Here is a 17,246-nt window from a genome sequence, read left to right on the forward strand (position 1 = left end):
AGACCCACCCCTCCTACCACAGACACATGGAGAGATCCAGAGAGAACCAGCAGACAAACCCCTCCTACCACAGGCACATGGAGAGATCCAGAGAGAACCAGCAGACCCACCCCTCCTACCACAGACACACGGAGAGATCCAGAGAGAACCAGCAGACCCACCCTCCTACCACAGACACATGGAGAGATCCAGAGAGAACCAGCAGACCCACCCTGCTACCACAGACACATGGAGAGATCCAGAGAGAACCAGCAGACCCACCCTCCTACCACAGACACATGGAGAGATCCAGAGAGAACCAGCAGACCAACCCTCCTACCACAGACACATGGAGAGATCCAGAGAGAACCAGCAGGCCCACCCCTCCTACCACAGACACATGGAGAGATCCAGAGAGATCTCTCAGGACCTCCCCTCCCAGCTCTCCCAGTCCAGTAAGAGAAGCAGGGAGGGTGGGGAGGAACCTCAGACCTCCACATACTCCAAGAGGAGCAGGGATGAACGCTCTTACACAATCCACAGGATGTCCCCAGGCACTGAAATGACTTTCAAGTTGATATGCAATTTGTCATATTTGATACCTTTACTAATGAGTTTCCTGATAATACATATGTTTCTTGTTCTTTAACACTTGAGGGTTGTAATACAGTCACATACAGTCGGCTAGTTAATGTGTATTTTGCAGAATGAAAGAAAGATAGAAGAAGAGGTCAATAATATCTGGATATAGAAAGAGGTAAGGGGCAGCCCATTACTGCACTGGGACACATCAGGGTCAAGACTGTTTCTTGGTAGTCTTAAACAAGTCTACTTTGAAACAAAAGTATACACCTAACACACATGGTTATAGGCTTGTGTCAGAAATAGAGTTAAAATGTATTCAATTTTGAGTTTGCATCCCTATATTACACTTTTTATACATCATAGAAGACTGAAATATAACAACACCGTTTGACATTGAAACACCAGACTTTCTGTGTTTTAATTTGTATTTATTTCTGATCAATTATGAAATTATGAAAATGATTAATAACATTCCACCCATGAGACCACTAGAGGGCGCTTTTGTTCATTTGACTGCAGGAAAGGCTACTTATACTACTGTATGTTACACAAGACCCAGAAGAAGGAGAGTCTCATGACTATCAGTGACTGGCTGTTATGTTATATATACTTTTTTTATTGAACCTTTATTTAACTAGGGAAGTCAGTTAAGAACAAATTCTTATTTACCATGACGGCCTACTAAATGACGGGGAGCAACAGAACATCAGCTTGGAATATCCATCACAATGGTGTCAGAAGAACACATGCTTTGCCAATGACTTTTTCTTCTGGTCAGGAGGACTACTATATGCTGTATTAAACTGATGATGCCAAACATGACCAATGTACATGACCAATGTACATCCAACTCCTGATAAGTGTGCATAGCGCATTGCAGTTCACCAATCTTCATTTTGGAGATTGAACAATCTATATGCGATTGTGTTGCTTTTTATCTATATATTTTTTTGGCAGTTAAATGCACACATTCATGACCGTCTCAAAGCCAATGCTATGCCAACATTAGGAGTTGAGTCCGGAGTGGCCTATGTGACTTTTCCTGTTTTTCTGCATGTTTCAGCCTGCAAGAGAGAGTTATGCTCCCATCTCTCTCTCTCTCTGTTCTCTGTATGGTGTTGCCAAGCTGACTGTTCTAGAAAATAGTAGATACTGATCTGCTTGACTGTTCCATAACACACAGGGAGTGGTAGGCCACTGTGTGCTGAGGCAGAGTGTAACTTGTGGACGCTGGGTGTCGGGATGCAAGTACAGGGAGTGACTTTAATAATAAATAACACAAGGAACAAAACAAGAAACACGAGTAGCGTACAGACATGAAACACTGAAACAGAAACAATAACGCCTGGGGAAGGAACCAAGAGGAGTGGCAGATATAGGGGAGGTAATCAGGGAGGTGATGGAGCCCAGGTGAGTCTGATGAGGCGTTGGTGCGCCTAACAATGGTGACAGGTGTACGTAATGATGACCAGACTGGCGACCTCGAACACCATAGATGGAGTATACGTGACAAAATGGCATTTAATTCAAGAAACTTCATCCCATCCTCTTCATCCATAGAACTATTCTTCCAAACATACCAGTGTGTACTCTTGTCACCCCTCTCTACGTCTGTGTTCAGCATCATTGGTATAGATTCAGCATTATTGGTATAGATTCAGCATAATTTGTATATATTCAGCATCACTGGTATATATTCAGCATCATTAGTATATATGCAGCATAATTTGTATAGATTCAACATCATTGGTATAGATTCAACATCATTGGTATAGATTCAACATCATTGGTATAGATTCAACATCATTGGTATAGATTCAGCATTATTGGTATAGATTCAACATCATTGGTATGGATTCAACATCATTAGTATATATTCAGCATCATTTGTATAGATTCAACATCATTGGTATAGATTCAGCATTATTGGTATAGAATCAGCATTATTGGTATAGAATCAGCATTATTGGTATAGATTCAGCATTATTGGTATAGATTCAGCATTATTGGTATAGATTCAGCATAATTTGTATATATTCAGCATCATTGGTATAGATTCAGCATCATTGGTATAGATTCAACATCATTGGTATAGAATCAGCATTATTGGTATAGAATCAGCATTATTGGTATAGATTCAGCATTATTGGTATAGATTCAGCATAATTTGTATATATTCAGCATCATTGGTATAGATTCAGCATCATTGGTATAGATTCAACATCATTGGTATAGATTCAGCATTATTGGTATAGAATCAGCATTATTGGTATAGATTCAGCATTATTGGTATAGATTCAGCATAATTTGTATATATTCAGCATCATTGGTATAGATTCAGCATCATTGGTATAGATTCAACATCATTGGTATAGATTCAGCATCATTGGTATGGATTCAACATCATTAGTATATATTCAGCATCATTTGTATAGATTCAGCATCATTGGTAAATATTCAGCATCATTGGTATAGATTCAGCATCATTGGTATAGATTTGACATCATTGGTATAGATTCAGCATCATTGGTATAGATTCAGCATCATTGGTATGATTTGACATCATTGGTAAATATTCAGCATCATTGGTATAGATTCAGCATCATTGGTATAGATTCAGCATCATTGGTATAGATTCAGCATCATTGGTATGATTTGACATCATTGGTAAATATTCAGCATCATTGGTATAGATTCAGCATCATTGGTATAGATTCAACATCATTGGTATAGATTCAGCATCATTGGTATAGATTCAACATCATTGGTATAGATTCAGCATCATTGGTATGATTTGACATCATTGGTATAGATTCAGCATCATTTGTATAGATTCAGCATCATTGGTATGATTTGACATCATTGGTATAGATTCAGCATCATTGGTATAGATTCAGCATCATTGGTATAGATTCAGCATCATTGGTATAGATTCAACATCATTGGTATAGATTCAGCATCATTGGTATGATTTGACATAATTGGAAAATATTCAGCATCATTGGTATAGATTCAGCATCATTGGTATAGATTCAACATCATTGGTATAGATTCAGCATCATTGGTATAGATTCAACATCATTGGTATAGATTCAGCATCATTGGTATGATTTGACATCATTGGTAAATATTCAGCATCATTGGTATAGATTCAGCATCATTGGTATAGATTCAACATCATTGGTATAGATTCAGCATCATTGGTATAGAGTCAGCATCATTGGTATAGATTCAGCATCATTGGTATAGATTCAACATCATTGGGATAGATTCAGCATCATTGGTAAATATTCAGCATCATTGGGATAGATTCAGCATCATTGGTATAGATTCAGCATCATTGGTAAATATTCAGCATCATTGGGATAGATTCAGCATCATTGGTATAGATTCAGCATCATTGGTATAGATTCAGCATCATTGGGATAGATTTGTGTGAATGAGATCATTGAGTTCTCAGTGTGTTAATGCGATATGAAAACATTCTAGGTGATCCATGTCTATTTTATCATGTTGAATTCAAAGATGAGGACTCAAAGACATCAAGCCTAAACTCTAACTCCCTCCCTCCCTCCCACACACACACCTCCACTATAGGCTACAAACACTCACAATTAGGCAGGCGTTCTGTTCTCTATAAATTCTTTGTCTTTATAAAATCTTTCACACAGCTCTTGAGCAGTAGATTCAGCATCATTGGTATATATTCAGCAGTACGCTACTTCCCCACCCTGTTCTGATAGCGTCTCTCCTCTGTTTGGTAAGTAACCAATCTCCACTTATTCTACTATTACTATTGGTGTCTTTGGTTTAACAGAGGAGGTTATCTAGTGTAATAAACAGGTCTCACACAACTGTAACAACTGTTTCCAAGTGTGACTAGCTACTGATCTGTCTCGTCCGGCAAACTTGTAGGCTATAATGTTCATACTATTTACTGATTACATTATGTCATAGTTTATTTATAGGAAAACCTTTGAACATTGAAGCAATGTTTTTGTTTTAGAACTCTATTAGGCCTACAATGTTTTTCTCAGCAGGTTCAAGTCATTTTATAGGCATTACTCACCAATTATCATCTCTTTACACTGAACTGTTGCAAAATCCTTTCCTCTCCTGTCACACCCCTCTCCATCCCCAAATACCCACCCTTTGACAGTTATAATGATACGTCACATGTGCAACATGGTCAAGCTATTTCACCTTTATTTAACTGGGCAAGTCAGTGAAGAACAAATTCTTATTTACAATGACGGCCTTCCCTGGGCAAAACTTGGTTAAAGGACAGTCTACACAGCTAGAGATGTTGGATGTTCCCAAAGAAAGTGGGAGGCACCAAAAGAAAGAGGAGGAGTCAGAGGTAGAAGGAATGTGTAAAGGAGTGGAAGATGACAGCTTAAATGCCACTAAGTAACAGACTGTGCTTACAGAGACAAAGAAAGCCAACTCCCATCCTCCCTGAATGTGCATTGTTAATTTGTTTGCTTCAAAGGGATAGTTTGCTATTAGTCAGCATATTAGTACCATCTATCAGGTATGAAGGGAAGACCCAGATGCAGATCATGTCGAATAAACAATAGTTTGATGTTGCAAACAGGGGCAGGCAATACACAGGGCAAGGCAGGCAGGGGTCAGTAAACCAGAGCTGGGGCAACGGTACCGGACGGCAGGCAGGCTCAGGGTCAGGGCAGGCAGGGGTCAGTAAACCAGGGCTGGGGCAACGGTACCGGACGGCAGGCAGGCTCAGGGTCAGGGCAGGCAGGGGTCAGTAAACCAGGGCTGGGGCAACGGTACCGGGCGGCAGGTAGGCTCAGGGTCAGGGCAGGCAGGGGTCAGTAAACCAGAGCTGGGGCAACGGTACCGGACGGCAGGTAGGCTCAGGGTCAGGGCAGGCAGGGGTCAGTAAACCAGGGCTGGGGCTACGGTACCGGACGGCAGGCAGGCTCAGGGTCAGGGCAGGCAGGGGTCAGTAAACCAGAGCTGGGGCAACGGTACCGGATGCCAGGTAGGCTCAGGGTCAGGGTAGGCAGGGGTCAGTAAACCAGAGGGGTGCAGAGGTACAGATCGGCGGGCTGGCTCAGGGACAGGCAGAGAGGTCAGGCAGGGTGGCTCGGAGTCAGGACAGGCAAGGGTCAAAATCGGGAGGGCGAGACAAGAGAGAGTGGAAAAACCAGGAGCTGAGACACAAAACGCTGATTGACTTGAACAAACAAGATGAACTGGCACAGACAAACAGAAAACACAGGTATAAGTACACAGGGGATAAACGGGGAAGATCGGCAACACCTAGAGGGGGGTGGAGACTATCACAAAGACAGGTGAAACAGATCAGGGTTTGACACCAACAACTGTACTAAGTATCTATCATAATGAAATCAAAATTGTATTTATATGTATTTATAAAACCCTTCTTACATCAGCTGATATCAAATCAAATCAAATTTTATTAGTGACATGTGCCGAATACAACAGGTGTAGGAAGACCTTACAGTGAAATGCTTACTTACAAGCCCCTAACCAACAATGCAGCTAAAAAATAAAATAAAATAAGAATAAGAATAAGTAGAATAAGTAATAAAAGTAACAAGTAAAATAACAATAGTGAGACTATATACAGAGGGGTGCCGGTACAGAGTCAATGTGCTGAGGCACCGGTTAGTTGAGATAATATGTACACGTAGGAAGACTTATTAAAGTGACTTTGCATAGATTTTAACAACAGAGAGTAGCAGACGTGTAAAGGGGGGGCCAATGCAAATAGTCTGGGTAGCCATTTGATTAGATGTTTAGGAGTCTTATGGCTTGGGGGTAGAAGCTGTTGGACCTAGACTTGGAGCTCCGGTACCGCTTGCTGTGCAGTGGCAGAGAGAACAGTCTATGACTAGGGCGGCTGGAGTCTTTGACAATTTTTAGGCCCTTACACTGACACCGCTTGGTATAGAGGTCCTGGACGGCAGGAAGCTTAGCCCCAGTGATGTATTGGGCTGTATGCACTACCCTCTGTAGTGCCTTGCGGTCGGAGGCCGAGCAGTTGCCATACCAGGCAGTGATGCAACCAGCTCTCGATGGTGCAACTGTAGAACCTTTTGAGGATCTGATGACCCATGCCAAATCTTTTCAGTCTCCTGAAGGGGAATAGGTTTTGTCGTGCCCTCTTCACGACTGTCTTGGAGTACTTGGACCATGTTAGTTTGTTGGTGATGTGGACACCAAGGAACATGAAGCTCTCAACCTGTTCCACTACAGCCCCGTCGATGAGAATGGGGGCATGCTCGGTCCTCTTTTTCCCGTAGTCCACAATCATCTCCTTTGTCTTGATCACATTGAGGGAGAGGTTGTTGTCCTGGCACCACACGGCCAGGTCTCTGACCTCCTCCCTATAGGCTGTCTCGTCGTTGTCGGGGATCAGGACTACCACTGTTGTGTCATCGCCAACTTAATGGTAGTGTTGGAGTCGTGCCTAGCCGTGCAGTCATGAGTGAACAGGGAGTACAGGAGGGGACTGAGCATGCACCCCTGAGGGGCCCCTGTGTTGAGGATCAGCGTGGCGAATGTGTTGTTACCTGGGGGCGGCCCGTCAGGAAGTCCAGGATCCAGTTGCAGAGGGAGGTGTTTAGTCCCAGGGTCCTTAGCTTACTGATGAGCTATGAGCTCGCTATGGTGTTGAACACTGAGCTGTAGTCAATGAATAGCATTCACACATAGGTGTTCCTTTTGTCCAGGTGGGAAAGGGCAGTGTGGAGTGCAATAGAGATTGCATCATCTGTGGATCTGTTTGGGCGGTATGCAAATTGGAGTGGGTCTGGGGTTTCTGGGATAATGTTGTTGATGTGAGCCATGACCAGCCTTTCAAAGCACTTCATGGCTACAGACGTGAGTGCTATGGATCGGTAGTCATTTAGGCAGGTTACCTTAGTGTTCTTGGGTACAGGGACTATGGTGGTCTGCTTAAAACATGTTGGTATTATAGACTCAGACAGGGAGAGGTTGAAAATATCAGTGAAGACACTTGCCAGTTGGTCAGCGCATGCTCGGGGTACACGTCCTGGTAATCCGTCTGGCCGTGCGGCCTTGTGAAGGTTGACCTTTTTAAAGGTCTTACTCACTCACATCGGCTGCGGAGAGCGTGATCACATGGTCTTCCAGAACAGCTGGTGCTTTCATGCATGTTTCAGTGTTATTTGCCTCAAAGCGAGCATAGAAGCAGTTTAGCTCACCAGGTAGGCTCATGTCACTGTGCTTCCCTTTGTAGTCTGTAATGGTTTGCAAACCCTGCCACATCCGGCGAGTGTCAGAGCCAGTGTTTTACGAATCAATCTTAGTCTTGACCTTAATCTGTCACACTAATTTACACCCCCTTCCGCCTTGTCTCCCCTCCCATCTCCCTCCTCCTTCTCTCCCCTACCATCTCCCCGCTCCCTCTCTCCCCTCCTCAGTGTATCCTTCTCTCTGCAGCCATGCCGTCTCAATTGGAGAGATCCTTGCAGTCCCTGATCACGGTGTTCCATCGCTATGCCGACAAGGACGGTGACTGTAACACACTGAGCAAGAAGGAGCTGAAAGAACTCATGCAGACAGAACTGGGCAGCTTCCTGAAGGTACCATAGATCTCTCTCTCTCTCTCTCTCTCTCTCTCTCTCTCGCTCTCTCTCTCTCTCTCTCTCGCTCTCTCTCTCTCGCTCTCTCTCTCTCGCGCTCTCTCTCTCTCTCTCTCTCTCTCTGTTTTTATCTCACTGTCCCTCAACACTTTCTCCGTCTTTCTCATCTCACGCTCTTTCCCTTTCGGTCTGATTTCTCTTTCACTTTATTAAAGAGTATCCAAAGTCAATCTATCCCCCTCTCTCCCCTCCTCCCATTTATCTCTCTTTCACTCTCGCTCTCTCTCTTACTCATTCTCTTCATCTCCTCCATCTCTCCTTCCCTCTCAGTCCCAGAAGGACCCAGCCGCCATAGACAAGATCATGAAGAATCTGGACCAGAATGATGATGGGATGGTAAACTTCAAGGAGTTTGTCTCTCTGGTGGTGGACCTCTCCATTGCCTGTGAACAGATCTACCAGCTCCACATCATGAAGGCTGCCGCTAAGAAGTGAAGGAGGACAGGACAAGGAGAAAGAGAAGCAGAGATGGATGCTTTTCTATATGTCATTTTGCTTTTCTATATGTCAAATAAGTCATTTTATAAGAAGTCTTACTGTTGTGAATAAACAGTGGCTTTCCCACTCTCTCTGTTTGTCACATTTGTCTGATGTGTGTCTTGTATTTGGCCTGTAAGTGTAAGACAGAATAGACAGTACCAGTCACTTCTTCCTAGATCAGTATTGACACAACTGGCGCAAAGCCTTTCTAGTTCCTATGCTAAAACTACTTTAACTACCCACTGGGCACAAACTGGTTAACCAAATTTCAACAGACAAATCTTATATAAATATGTTGAATGCATTACTTTGAAACCACATCAGATCTTCAATGTAATATCCACTATTCCCAGATGCAGACTGTCAAAGTAACAGGCAAAAACAGGTCAAGGCAGGCAGGGGTCGGTAATCCAGAGAGGGACAGAGGTAAAGGTCGGCAGGCAGGCTCAGGGACAGGCAGGGGTCGGTAATCCAGAGAGGGACAGAGGTAAAGGTCGGCAGGCAGGCTCAGGGACAGGCAGGGGTCGGTAATCCAGAGAGGGACAGAGGTAAAGGTCGGCAGGCAGGCTCAGGGACAGGCAGGGGTCAGTAATCCAGAGAGGGACAGAGGTAAAGGTCGGCAGACAGGCTCAGGGACAGGCAGGGGTCGGTAATCCAGAGAGGGACAGAGGTAAAGGTCGGCAGGCAGGCTCAGGGACAGGCAGGGGTCGGTAATCCAGAGAGGGACAGAGGTAAAGGTCGGCAGGCAGGCTCAGGGACAGGCAGGGGTCGGTAATCCAGAGAGGGACAGAGGTAAAGGTCGGCAGACAGGCTCAGGGACAGGCAGGGGTCGGTAATCCAGAGGGGGGTAGAGGTACAGATCGGCAGGCAGGCTCAGGGACAGGCAGGGGTCGGTAATCCAGAGAGGGACAGGGGTAAATGTCGGCAGGCAGGCTCAGGGACAGGCAGGGGTCGGTAATCCAGAGAGGGACAGAGGTAAAGGTCGGCAGGCAGGCTCAGGGACAGGCAGGGGTCGGTAATCCAGAGAGGGACAGAGGTAAAGGTCGGCAGGCAGGCTCAGGGACAGGCAGGGGTCGGTAATCCAGAGAGGGACAGAGGTAAAGGTCGGCAGACAGGCTCAGGGACAGGCAGGGGTCGGTAATCCAGAGAGGGACAGAGGTAAAGGTCGGCAGGCAGGCTCAGGGACAGGCAGGGGTCGGTAATCCAGAGAGGGACAGAGGTAAAGGTCGGCAGGCAGGCTCAGGGACAGGCAGGGGTCGGTAATCCAGAGGGGGGTAGAGGTACAGATCGGCAGACAGGTTCAGGGACAGGCAGGGGTCGGTAATCCAGAGAGGGACAGAGGTAAAGGTCGGCAGGCAGGCTCAGGGACAGGCAGGGGTCGGTAATCCAGAGAGGGACAGAGGTAAAGGTCGGCAGGCAGGCTCAGGGACAGGCAGGGGTCGGTAATCAAGAGAGGGACAGAGGTAAAGGTCGGCAGGCAGGCTCAGGGACAGGCAGGGGTCGGTAATCCAGAGAGGGACAGAGGTAAAGGTCGGCAGGCAGGCTCAGGGACAGGCAGGGGTCGGTAATCCAGAGAGGGACAGAGGTAAAGGTCGGCAGGCAGGCTCAGGGACAGGCAGGGGTCGGTAATCCAGAGAGGGACAGAGGTACAGATCGGCAGGCTGGCTCAGGGACAGGCAGAGAGGTCAGGCAGGTGGGCTCTGAGTCAGGACAGGCAAGGGTCAAAACCAGGAGGAAGAGAAAAGAGAGCCTGGGAAAAGCTCTCCTGAGCTCTCTGGAGCAGGTTTTCATCAATGATCGCTCTGTACTTTGCTCCGTTCATCTTTCCCTCAATCCTGACTAGTCTCCCTGTCCCTGGCACTGAAAGACATCCCCACAGCATGATGCTGCCACCACCATGCTTCACCGTAGGGATGGTGCCAAGTTTCCTCCTGAAGTGACGCTTGGCATTCAGGCCAAATAGTTCTATCTTGGTTTCATCAGACCAGAGAATCTTGTTTCTCATGGTCAGAGTCCTTTAGTTGCCTTTTGGCAAACTCCAAACGGGCTGTCATGTGCCTTTTACTGAGGAGTGACTTCCGTCTGGCGGAAGCTTCTTACTGTAACCAGTGCCTGTAATCTGGTTCAGGTTATTAATCAACCTACCAGGGTGTTAACAAACACTACAGGAAGAAGATCATACACATGCATCAATCACATTTTTACTAAAACTGTAGAACTTTGTTCTAAAGCTGTATCCATACCCATTGGATGCAGTGATCACAATATAGTGGCTATATCCAGGAAAGCCAAAGTTCCATCAGCTGGGTCTAAAATAGTGTATAACAGATCATACAAAAGATTTTGCTGTGACTCTTATGTGGATGATGTTAAAAATATTTGTTGGTCTGATGTGATTCATGAGGAGCATCCAGACGCTGCACTTGATGAATTTATGAAATTGCTTCTTCCAATTATTGATAAACATGCACCTGTTAAGAAACTGACTGTTAGAACTGCTAAGGCTCCATAGATTGATGAGGAATTGAAAAACTGTATGGTTGAAAGAGATGAGGCAAAAGGAGTGGCTAATAAGTCTGGTTGCACATCTGACTGGCTGACTTACTGCAAATTGAGAAATGATGTGACTAAACTCAACAAAAAGAAGAAGAAACGTTATTATGAAGCCAAGATCAATGATATAAAGAATGATGGAAAAAAACTTTGGAGTACTTTAAATTATATTATGGGCAGAAAGACAAATTCATCTCCATCTTTCATCGAATCAGATGGCTTATTCATCACAAGACCATTTGACGTTGCTAATTATTTTAAAGATTATTCAACAAAACAAAATATTCATGCATAAAAATAAAAATAAACTAATAATGAAAGAAAAGCAGTGCAAGTTAGAATTTTTTAAAGTGTGACGACCCTCCCACTCTGTCTGCTGTATTCTCTCTTTGTTGTTTCCTTATTAGGATGCCGGTGGGTGGAGTTGGGAGGGTCGTCAGCTACATGGGAAACACCTGGGCCCGGTGTGTCCCAGGATAAATAGACCTCTTCCACATTCATGGAAGAGACTCTCTCCATGCAGACACCTTTATAGATTTAGTTGTGTTTCTTGGTGGTTTTTGATTGGTTGCTTTGGCATCTTTCAACACCCTGCATTATCACATTCATGTAAGCAAAACACTCACTTACACTACTGATTACTGATTACACACACCATTGTATATTGTACTTAGTTACTGTATTTAATAAATATATGTTTTGTTACTCCTTATCTCCACGTTGTCTCCCTTTTGTTACGGGCTTTGAGCCGGTTCATGACATAAAGTTAGTGTGGGAGAAGTGGAACAATTATTGTTAAAGATCAATAATGACAAACATTGACAACTTAGATGGAAAGCTACTGAGGATGGTGGCTGACTCTATAGCCACTCCTATCTGTCATATTTTTAATCTGAGCCTAAAGGAAAGTCTTTGTCCTCAGGCCTGGAGGGAAGCCAAAGTAATTACACTACCCAAGAGTGGTAAAGCTGCCTTCACTGGTTCTAACAGCAGACCTATAAGCTTGCTGCCAGCTCTTAGCAAACTGTTGGAAAAAATAGTGTTTGACCAAATACAATGCTATTTCTCTGTAAACAAATTAACAACAGACGTTCAGCATGCTTATAGAGAAGGGCACTCAACATACTGCAATGACACAAATGAGTGATGGTTGAAAGAAATTGATAATAAGAAGATTGTGGGAGCTGCATTGTTAGATTTCAGTGCAGCCTTTGATATTATTGACCGTAACCTGTTGAGAAAACTGAAGTGCTATGGCTTTTCAACCTCTGCCATATTGTGGATTCAGAGCTATCTAATATAACTCAAAGGGTTTTCTTTAATGGAAGCGTTTCTAATGTCAAACATATAAAGTGTGGTGTACCGCAGGGCAGCTCTCTAGGCCCTCTACTCTTTTCTATTTTTACAAATGACCTGCCACTGGCATGAAACACAGCGTGTGTGTCCTTGTATGCTGATTCAACCATATACGCATCAGCAACCGCAGCTAATGAAGTCACTGAAACGCTTAACAAAGAGTTGCAGTCTGTTTAGGAATGGGTGGCCAGTAATAAACTGGTCCTGAATATTTCTAAAACTAAGAGCGTAGTATTTGGTACAAATCATTCCTTAAGTGCTAGACCTCAGCTGAATCTGGTAATGAATGGTGTGACTGTTGAACAAGTTGAGGAGACTAAATTACTTGGTGTTACCTTAGATTGTAAACTGTCATAGTCAAAACATATAGATTCAATGGTTGTAAAGTTGGGGAGAGGTCTGTCCGTAATAAAGAGATGCTCTGCTTTATTGATACCACACTCTAGAAAGCCAGTTCTGCAGGCTCTAGTTTTGTCTAACCTTGATTATTGTCCAGTCGTGTGGTCCAGTACGGCAAGGAAAGACCTAGTTAAGCTGCATCTGGCCCAGAACAGAGCAGCACGTCTTGTTCTGCATTGTAATCAGAGGGCTGATATAAATACTATGCATGCCAGTCTCTCTTGGCTGAGAGTCGAGGAGAGACTGACTGCATCACTTCACCTTTTTATAAGAAACATTAATGTGTTGAAAATCACAAATTGTTTGCATAGTCAACTTACACACAGCTCTGACACACACACTTATCCCACCAGACATGCCACCAGGGGTCTTTTCACAGTTCCTGAATCCAGAACAAATTCAAGAAAACGTACAGTATTATATCTCATATTCTCATATTGCTCAAATAAACAGCAAACCTGTTTTCAAAAAACAGATAAAGCAACACCTCTCCCCTATTTGACTTAGATAGTTTGTGTGTATCTACTGATATGAAGGCTATGTGTGCCTTTTTTAATATATGTAGTTCTGTCCTTGAGCTCTTCTTGTCTGATGATGTTCTGTATTATGTCATTATGTATTATGTTTCATGTTTTGTGTGGACCCCAGGAAGAGTAGCTGCTGCTTTTGCAACAGCTAATGGGAATACTAATAAAATACCAAATACCAAATTCCTCTACCTTACCTGACACCCTAGACCAACTTCAATTTCCACACTGCCCCAATAGATCCACAATCGATGCAATTGCCATTGCACTGCACACTGCCCTATCCCATCTGTACAAGAGGAATACCTACGTAAGAATGCTGTTCATTGACTACAGCTCAGCCTTCAACACCATAGTTCCTTCCAAGCTCATCACTAAGCTGGGCCCTGGGTCTGAACCCCACCCTGTGCAACTGGGTCCTTGACTTCCTGAGGGGCCGCATCCAGGTGGTGAAGGTAGGAAACAACACCCTCACTATGCTGATCCTCAACACAGGGGCCCCACAAGGGTGTGTGCTCAGCCCACTCATGGGTCACCCATGACTTTGTGGCCACGCACGTTTTCAACTCAATCATTATGTTTTCAGACAACACTACCGTTGTAGGTCTGATTACCAACAATGACGAGAGTCTACAGGGAGGTGAGGGCCCTGGTGGAGTGGTGCCAGGAAAATAACCTCTCCCTCAATGTCAACAAAACTAAGGAGCTGATCGTGGACTTCAGGAGACAGCAGAAGGAGCACGCCCACATCGACGGGACCGCAGTAGAGAAGGTGAAAAGCTTCAAGTATCTTGGCATACACATCCCTGACAATCTGAAATGGTCCACCCACACAGACAGTGTGGTGAAGAAGGCGCAACAGTGTCTCTTCAACCTCAGGAGGCTGAAGAAATATGGCTTGGTCCCTAAGACCCTCACAAGTTTTACAGATGCACCATTGAGAGCATCCTGTCGGGCTGTATCACAGCCTGGTACGGCAACGGCACCGCCGGCAACCGCATGGCTCTCCAGAGGTTGCAAACTACCTGCCCTCCAGTACACCTACAGCACCCGATGTCACAAGAAGGCCAAAAAGATCATCAAGGACATAAACCACCCGAGCCATGCCCTGTTCACCCCACTATCATCCAGAAGGCGAGGTTAGTACAGGTGCATCAAAGCTGGAACAGAGAAACTGAAAGACAGCTTCTATCTCAAGGCAATCAGACTGTTAAATAGCCATCACTAGCCGGCCTCCACCCAGTACCCTGCCCTGAACTTAGTCACTGTCACTAGCTAGCTACCACCCGGTTACTCACACCTGCATCTCAGAGGCTGCTGCCCTATGTACACAGTCATGGAATCACTGGTCACGTTAATAATGGAACACTGTTCACTTTAATAATGTTTACATACTGTTTTACTCATTTCATATGTATATACTGTATTCTAGTCAATTCCACTCCAACATTGCTCAACGTAATATTTATAATTCCATTCTTTTACTTTGAGATTTGTGTGTACTGTTGTGAATTATAGATACTACTGCACTGTTGGAGGTAGGTAGGAACACAATCATTTCTCTACACCCAAAACAACATCTGCTAAATATGAGTATGAGACCAATAACATTTGATTTTGGCTATAATTTTTAGTGGGTGAAATAAGGTTGTAATCTTATTGATCAACATATACACCAAATATTACCCAATTCTCCACGTTGAAATGATGTGGTGGTAAACACAAACTTAAACAAACTCATCAGGGAATACTTAACATGACATATTGAATGGTCTAATCTCTCATGGACAGATCTACGTAAACACAACTGGTACCGTAGAATCTGTATGAGGCTGAACAGGAAGTGTAGGTTAACGAGCAGCAGTAGTTCTGCTTTTGGGTTTTTCTTCACTGGTTATTTGCACAAATCACGATATCACAGGTGTCAGCATCTTTCGAATTTTGAAGGGGAGGGGATATTCTGCCCGTAACTTGCAAAAAGAGAGGTTGGAGCTCCTCGTTCCAGTTATTCTCCTCGTTCTAGTACAATTACCTGGGTGAACAATTACCTGGGTGAACAATTACCTGGGTGAACAATTACCTGGGTTAACCAAGATTACACATATCCCTTTGTTGTCTGTAATATTAACTCATGATACACAAATAATTTTATTTATACTTTATTGTATCTTTGTGAGGGTGACTTCGTGGATGAATGTGAGTGTGTGTGTCTGTCTGTCTGTCTGTCTGGCTGGCTGGCTGTCTGGCTGGCTGGCTGTCTGTCTGTCTGTCTGCAGGTCTGACTGTCTGTCTGCAGCTCTGTGGTTTACGACGATATCATCAATGTTCAATGTGTTGATTGTGGAGATAAAAAATATTCCAAAACTCACCACTAGATGTCATGAGAACTCTTAAAGTACTGCTTGTCCTCCATCTCTCCTCCCTCTCTTTCCTTTCTCCCTCAATGATGAATATCGCTATGCCACAGTTTCTGTTTATTTGTTATTTTGGGCTATGACAGTCTATTGCGAATCAGTCTGACAGTATTTTTGACAGTAATTAAATCTGAAGACAGAATGGTTTGAAGTGACTGAAATGCATCAGAAAGGTATTGGGAAGTTCCAAAGATCATTAGGCAATCATGTTGTATGATTTTCTGTGTAGAAAAGAACATCATTGATTATCTTTTCCCCTCAGTCTGATTTATTGCCCCATCTTGCCAACTTGGTGCTAACGTCTTGTGGACATAGTAAAGAGAAATAGTACGTAACTACATGCAGGGTTGGGTAGGTTACTTTCTAAATGTAATCTGTTACAGTTACAAGTTACCTCTCCAAAAATGTAATCGGTAACAACTTCTGGATTACCCAAATGCAGTGACGTAATCTGATTACATTACATTTAGATTACTTTCTGCTTAAGATGCATTAGAAGAAGACAACATTTATGTTACCAATTGAACATCTAATGCAGGATAAATCAATGTTAAAGTTTACATAGCTGGCCAAGTATGAATTTTACATTTTACTTTATGGGTTGGACTTGAAAATATGGAAGTATAGATTAGCCAATTGTTTATCTGGGCATGACCCCAAAACTATGGACTTATTAGCCAGCCCTACTCTGTTGTTTATGATTTTGTTGTCAATGAGGACTGATTGGGCTCAATGATTCGAGTTGAAAAATAAATGCTGCCCTCATGGAATGGCATACTTTGCCAAGAGTGTGCAAATATATCATCAAGGCAAAGGGTGGCTACTTTGAAGAATCTAAAATCTAAAATCTATTTGGATTTGTTTAATACTTTTTTGTTTACTACGTATTTCCTTAAGTGTTATTTCATAGTTACTATTATTCAACAGTAAATAGTAAAAATAAATAAAAACAATTGAATGAGTAGGTGTGTCCAAACGTTTGACTGGTACTGTATATATGATTTATATAGCAACTACAGATTGTCCCTTTAAGTCTATCAAACGTCTGCAAGGTTGAGCATGTGTCCACTAGGCCTATGGATTAGTTTTTATGAGTATTAATTAGATTGAGCAATAAAAGCCCCATAGGCTTGAATCTGCACTATGCAGCTGTTGAAAGAGCGCATTTTTCACTGGCTGTCCACTGGTTTCAAAATCAATGATTCATAGGCAGTTTAAACTTCTTGAATTCAACCATTATTGGGTTCCAATACACATATACAGTGCCTTGCGAAAGTATTCGGCCCCCTTGAACT

At 43.7% G+C, this 17,246-nt stretch overlaps 1 protein-coding gene across 2 annotated transcripts; it reads left to right on the top strand.

Annotated features, from left to right (window-relative positions):
* The first annotated feature begins 1,122 nt into the window (after positions 1 to 1,122).
* On the top strand, positions 1,123 to 8,790 carry LOC118936967 (protein S100-A1). 2 transcript variants are annotated; one of them, XM_090190403.1, is made up of 3 exons: positions 1,123 to 1,974; positions 8,001 to 8,162; positions 8,493 to 8,790. In XM_090190403.1, exons 2-3 carry the CDS (start codon positions 8,022 to 8,024, stop codon positions 8,655 to 8,657), a joined length of 306 nt encoding a protein of 101 aa, XP_090046529.1. In that variant the 5' UTR covers positions 1,123 to 1,974; positions 8,001 to 8,021; the 3' UTR covers positions 8,658 to 8,790. The 2 variants fall into 2 exon arrangements, with proteins under 2 accessions (XP_090046529.1, XP_036790493.1); XM_036934598.2 differs by lacking the exon at positions 1,123 to 1,974 and adding an exon at positions 4,139 to 4,324.
* The last annotated feature ends 8,456 nt before the right edge of the window (positions 8,791 to 17,246 follow it).

Source organism: Oncorhynchus mykiss, chromosome 2 (genome assembly GCF_057628025.1).
Source record: "Oncorhynchus mykiss isolate SJ-2025 chromosome 2, ASM5762802v1, whole genome shotgun sequence".
NCBI lineage: Eukaryota > Metazoa > Chordata > Actinopteri > Salmoniformes > Salmonidae > Oncorhynchus > Oncorhynchus mykiss.

Coding starts and splice junctions, on each gene's coding strand:
- LOC118936967 (XM_090190403.1), top strand. CDS start 8,022: ATGCCGTCTCAATTGGAGAGATCCTTGCAGTCCCTGATCACGGTGTTC. Junction 8,163..8,492: donor AACTGGGCAGCTTCCTGAAG/GTACCATAGATC, acceptor CTTCCCTCTCAG/TCCCAGAAGGACCCAGCCGC.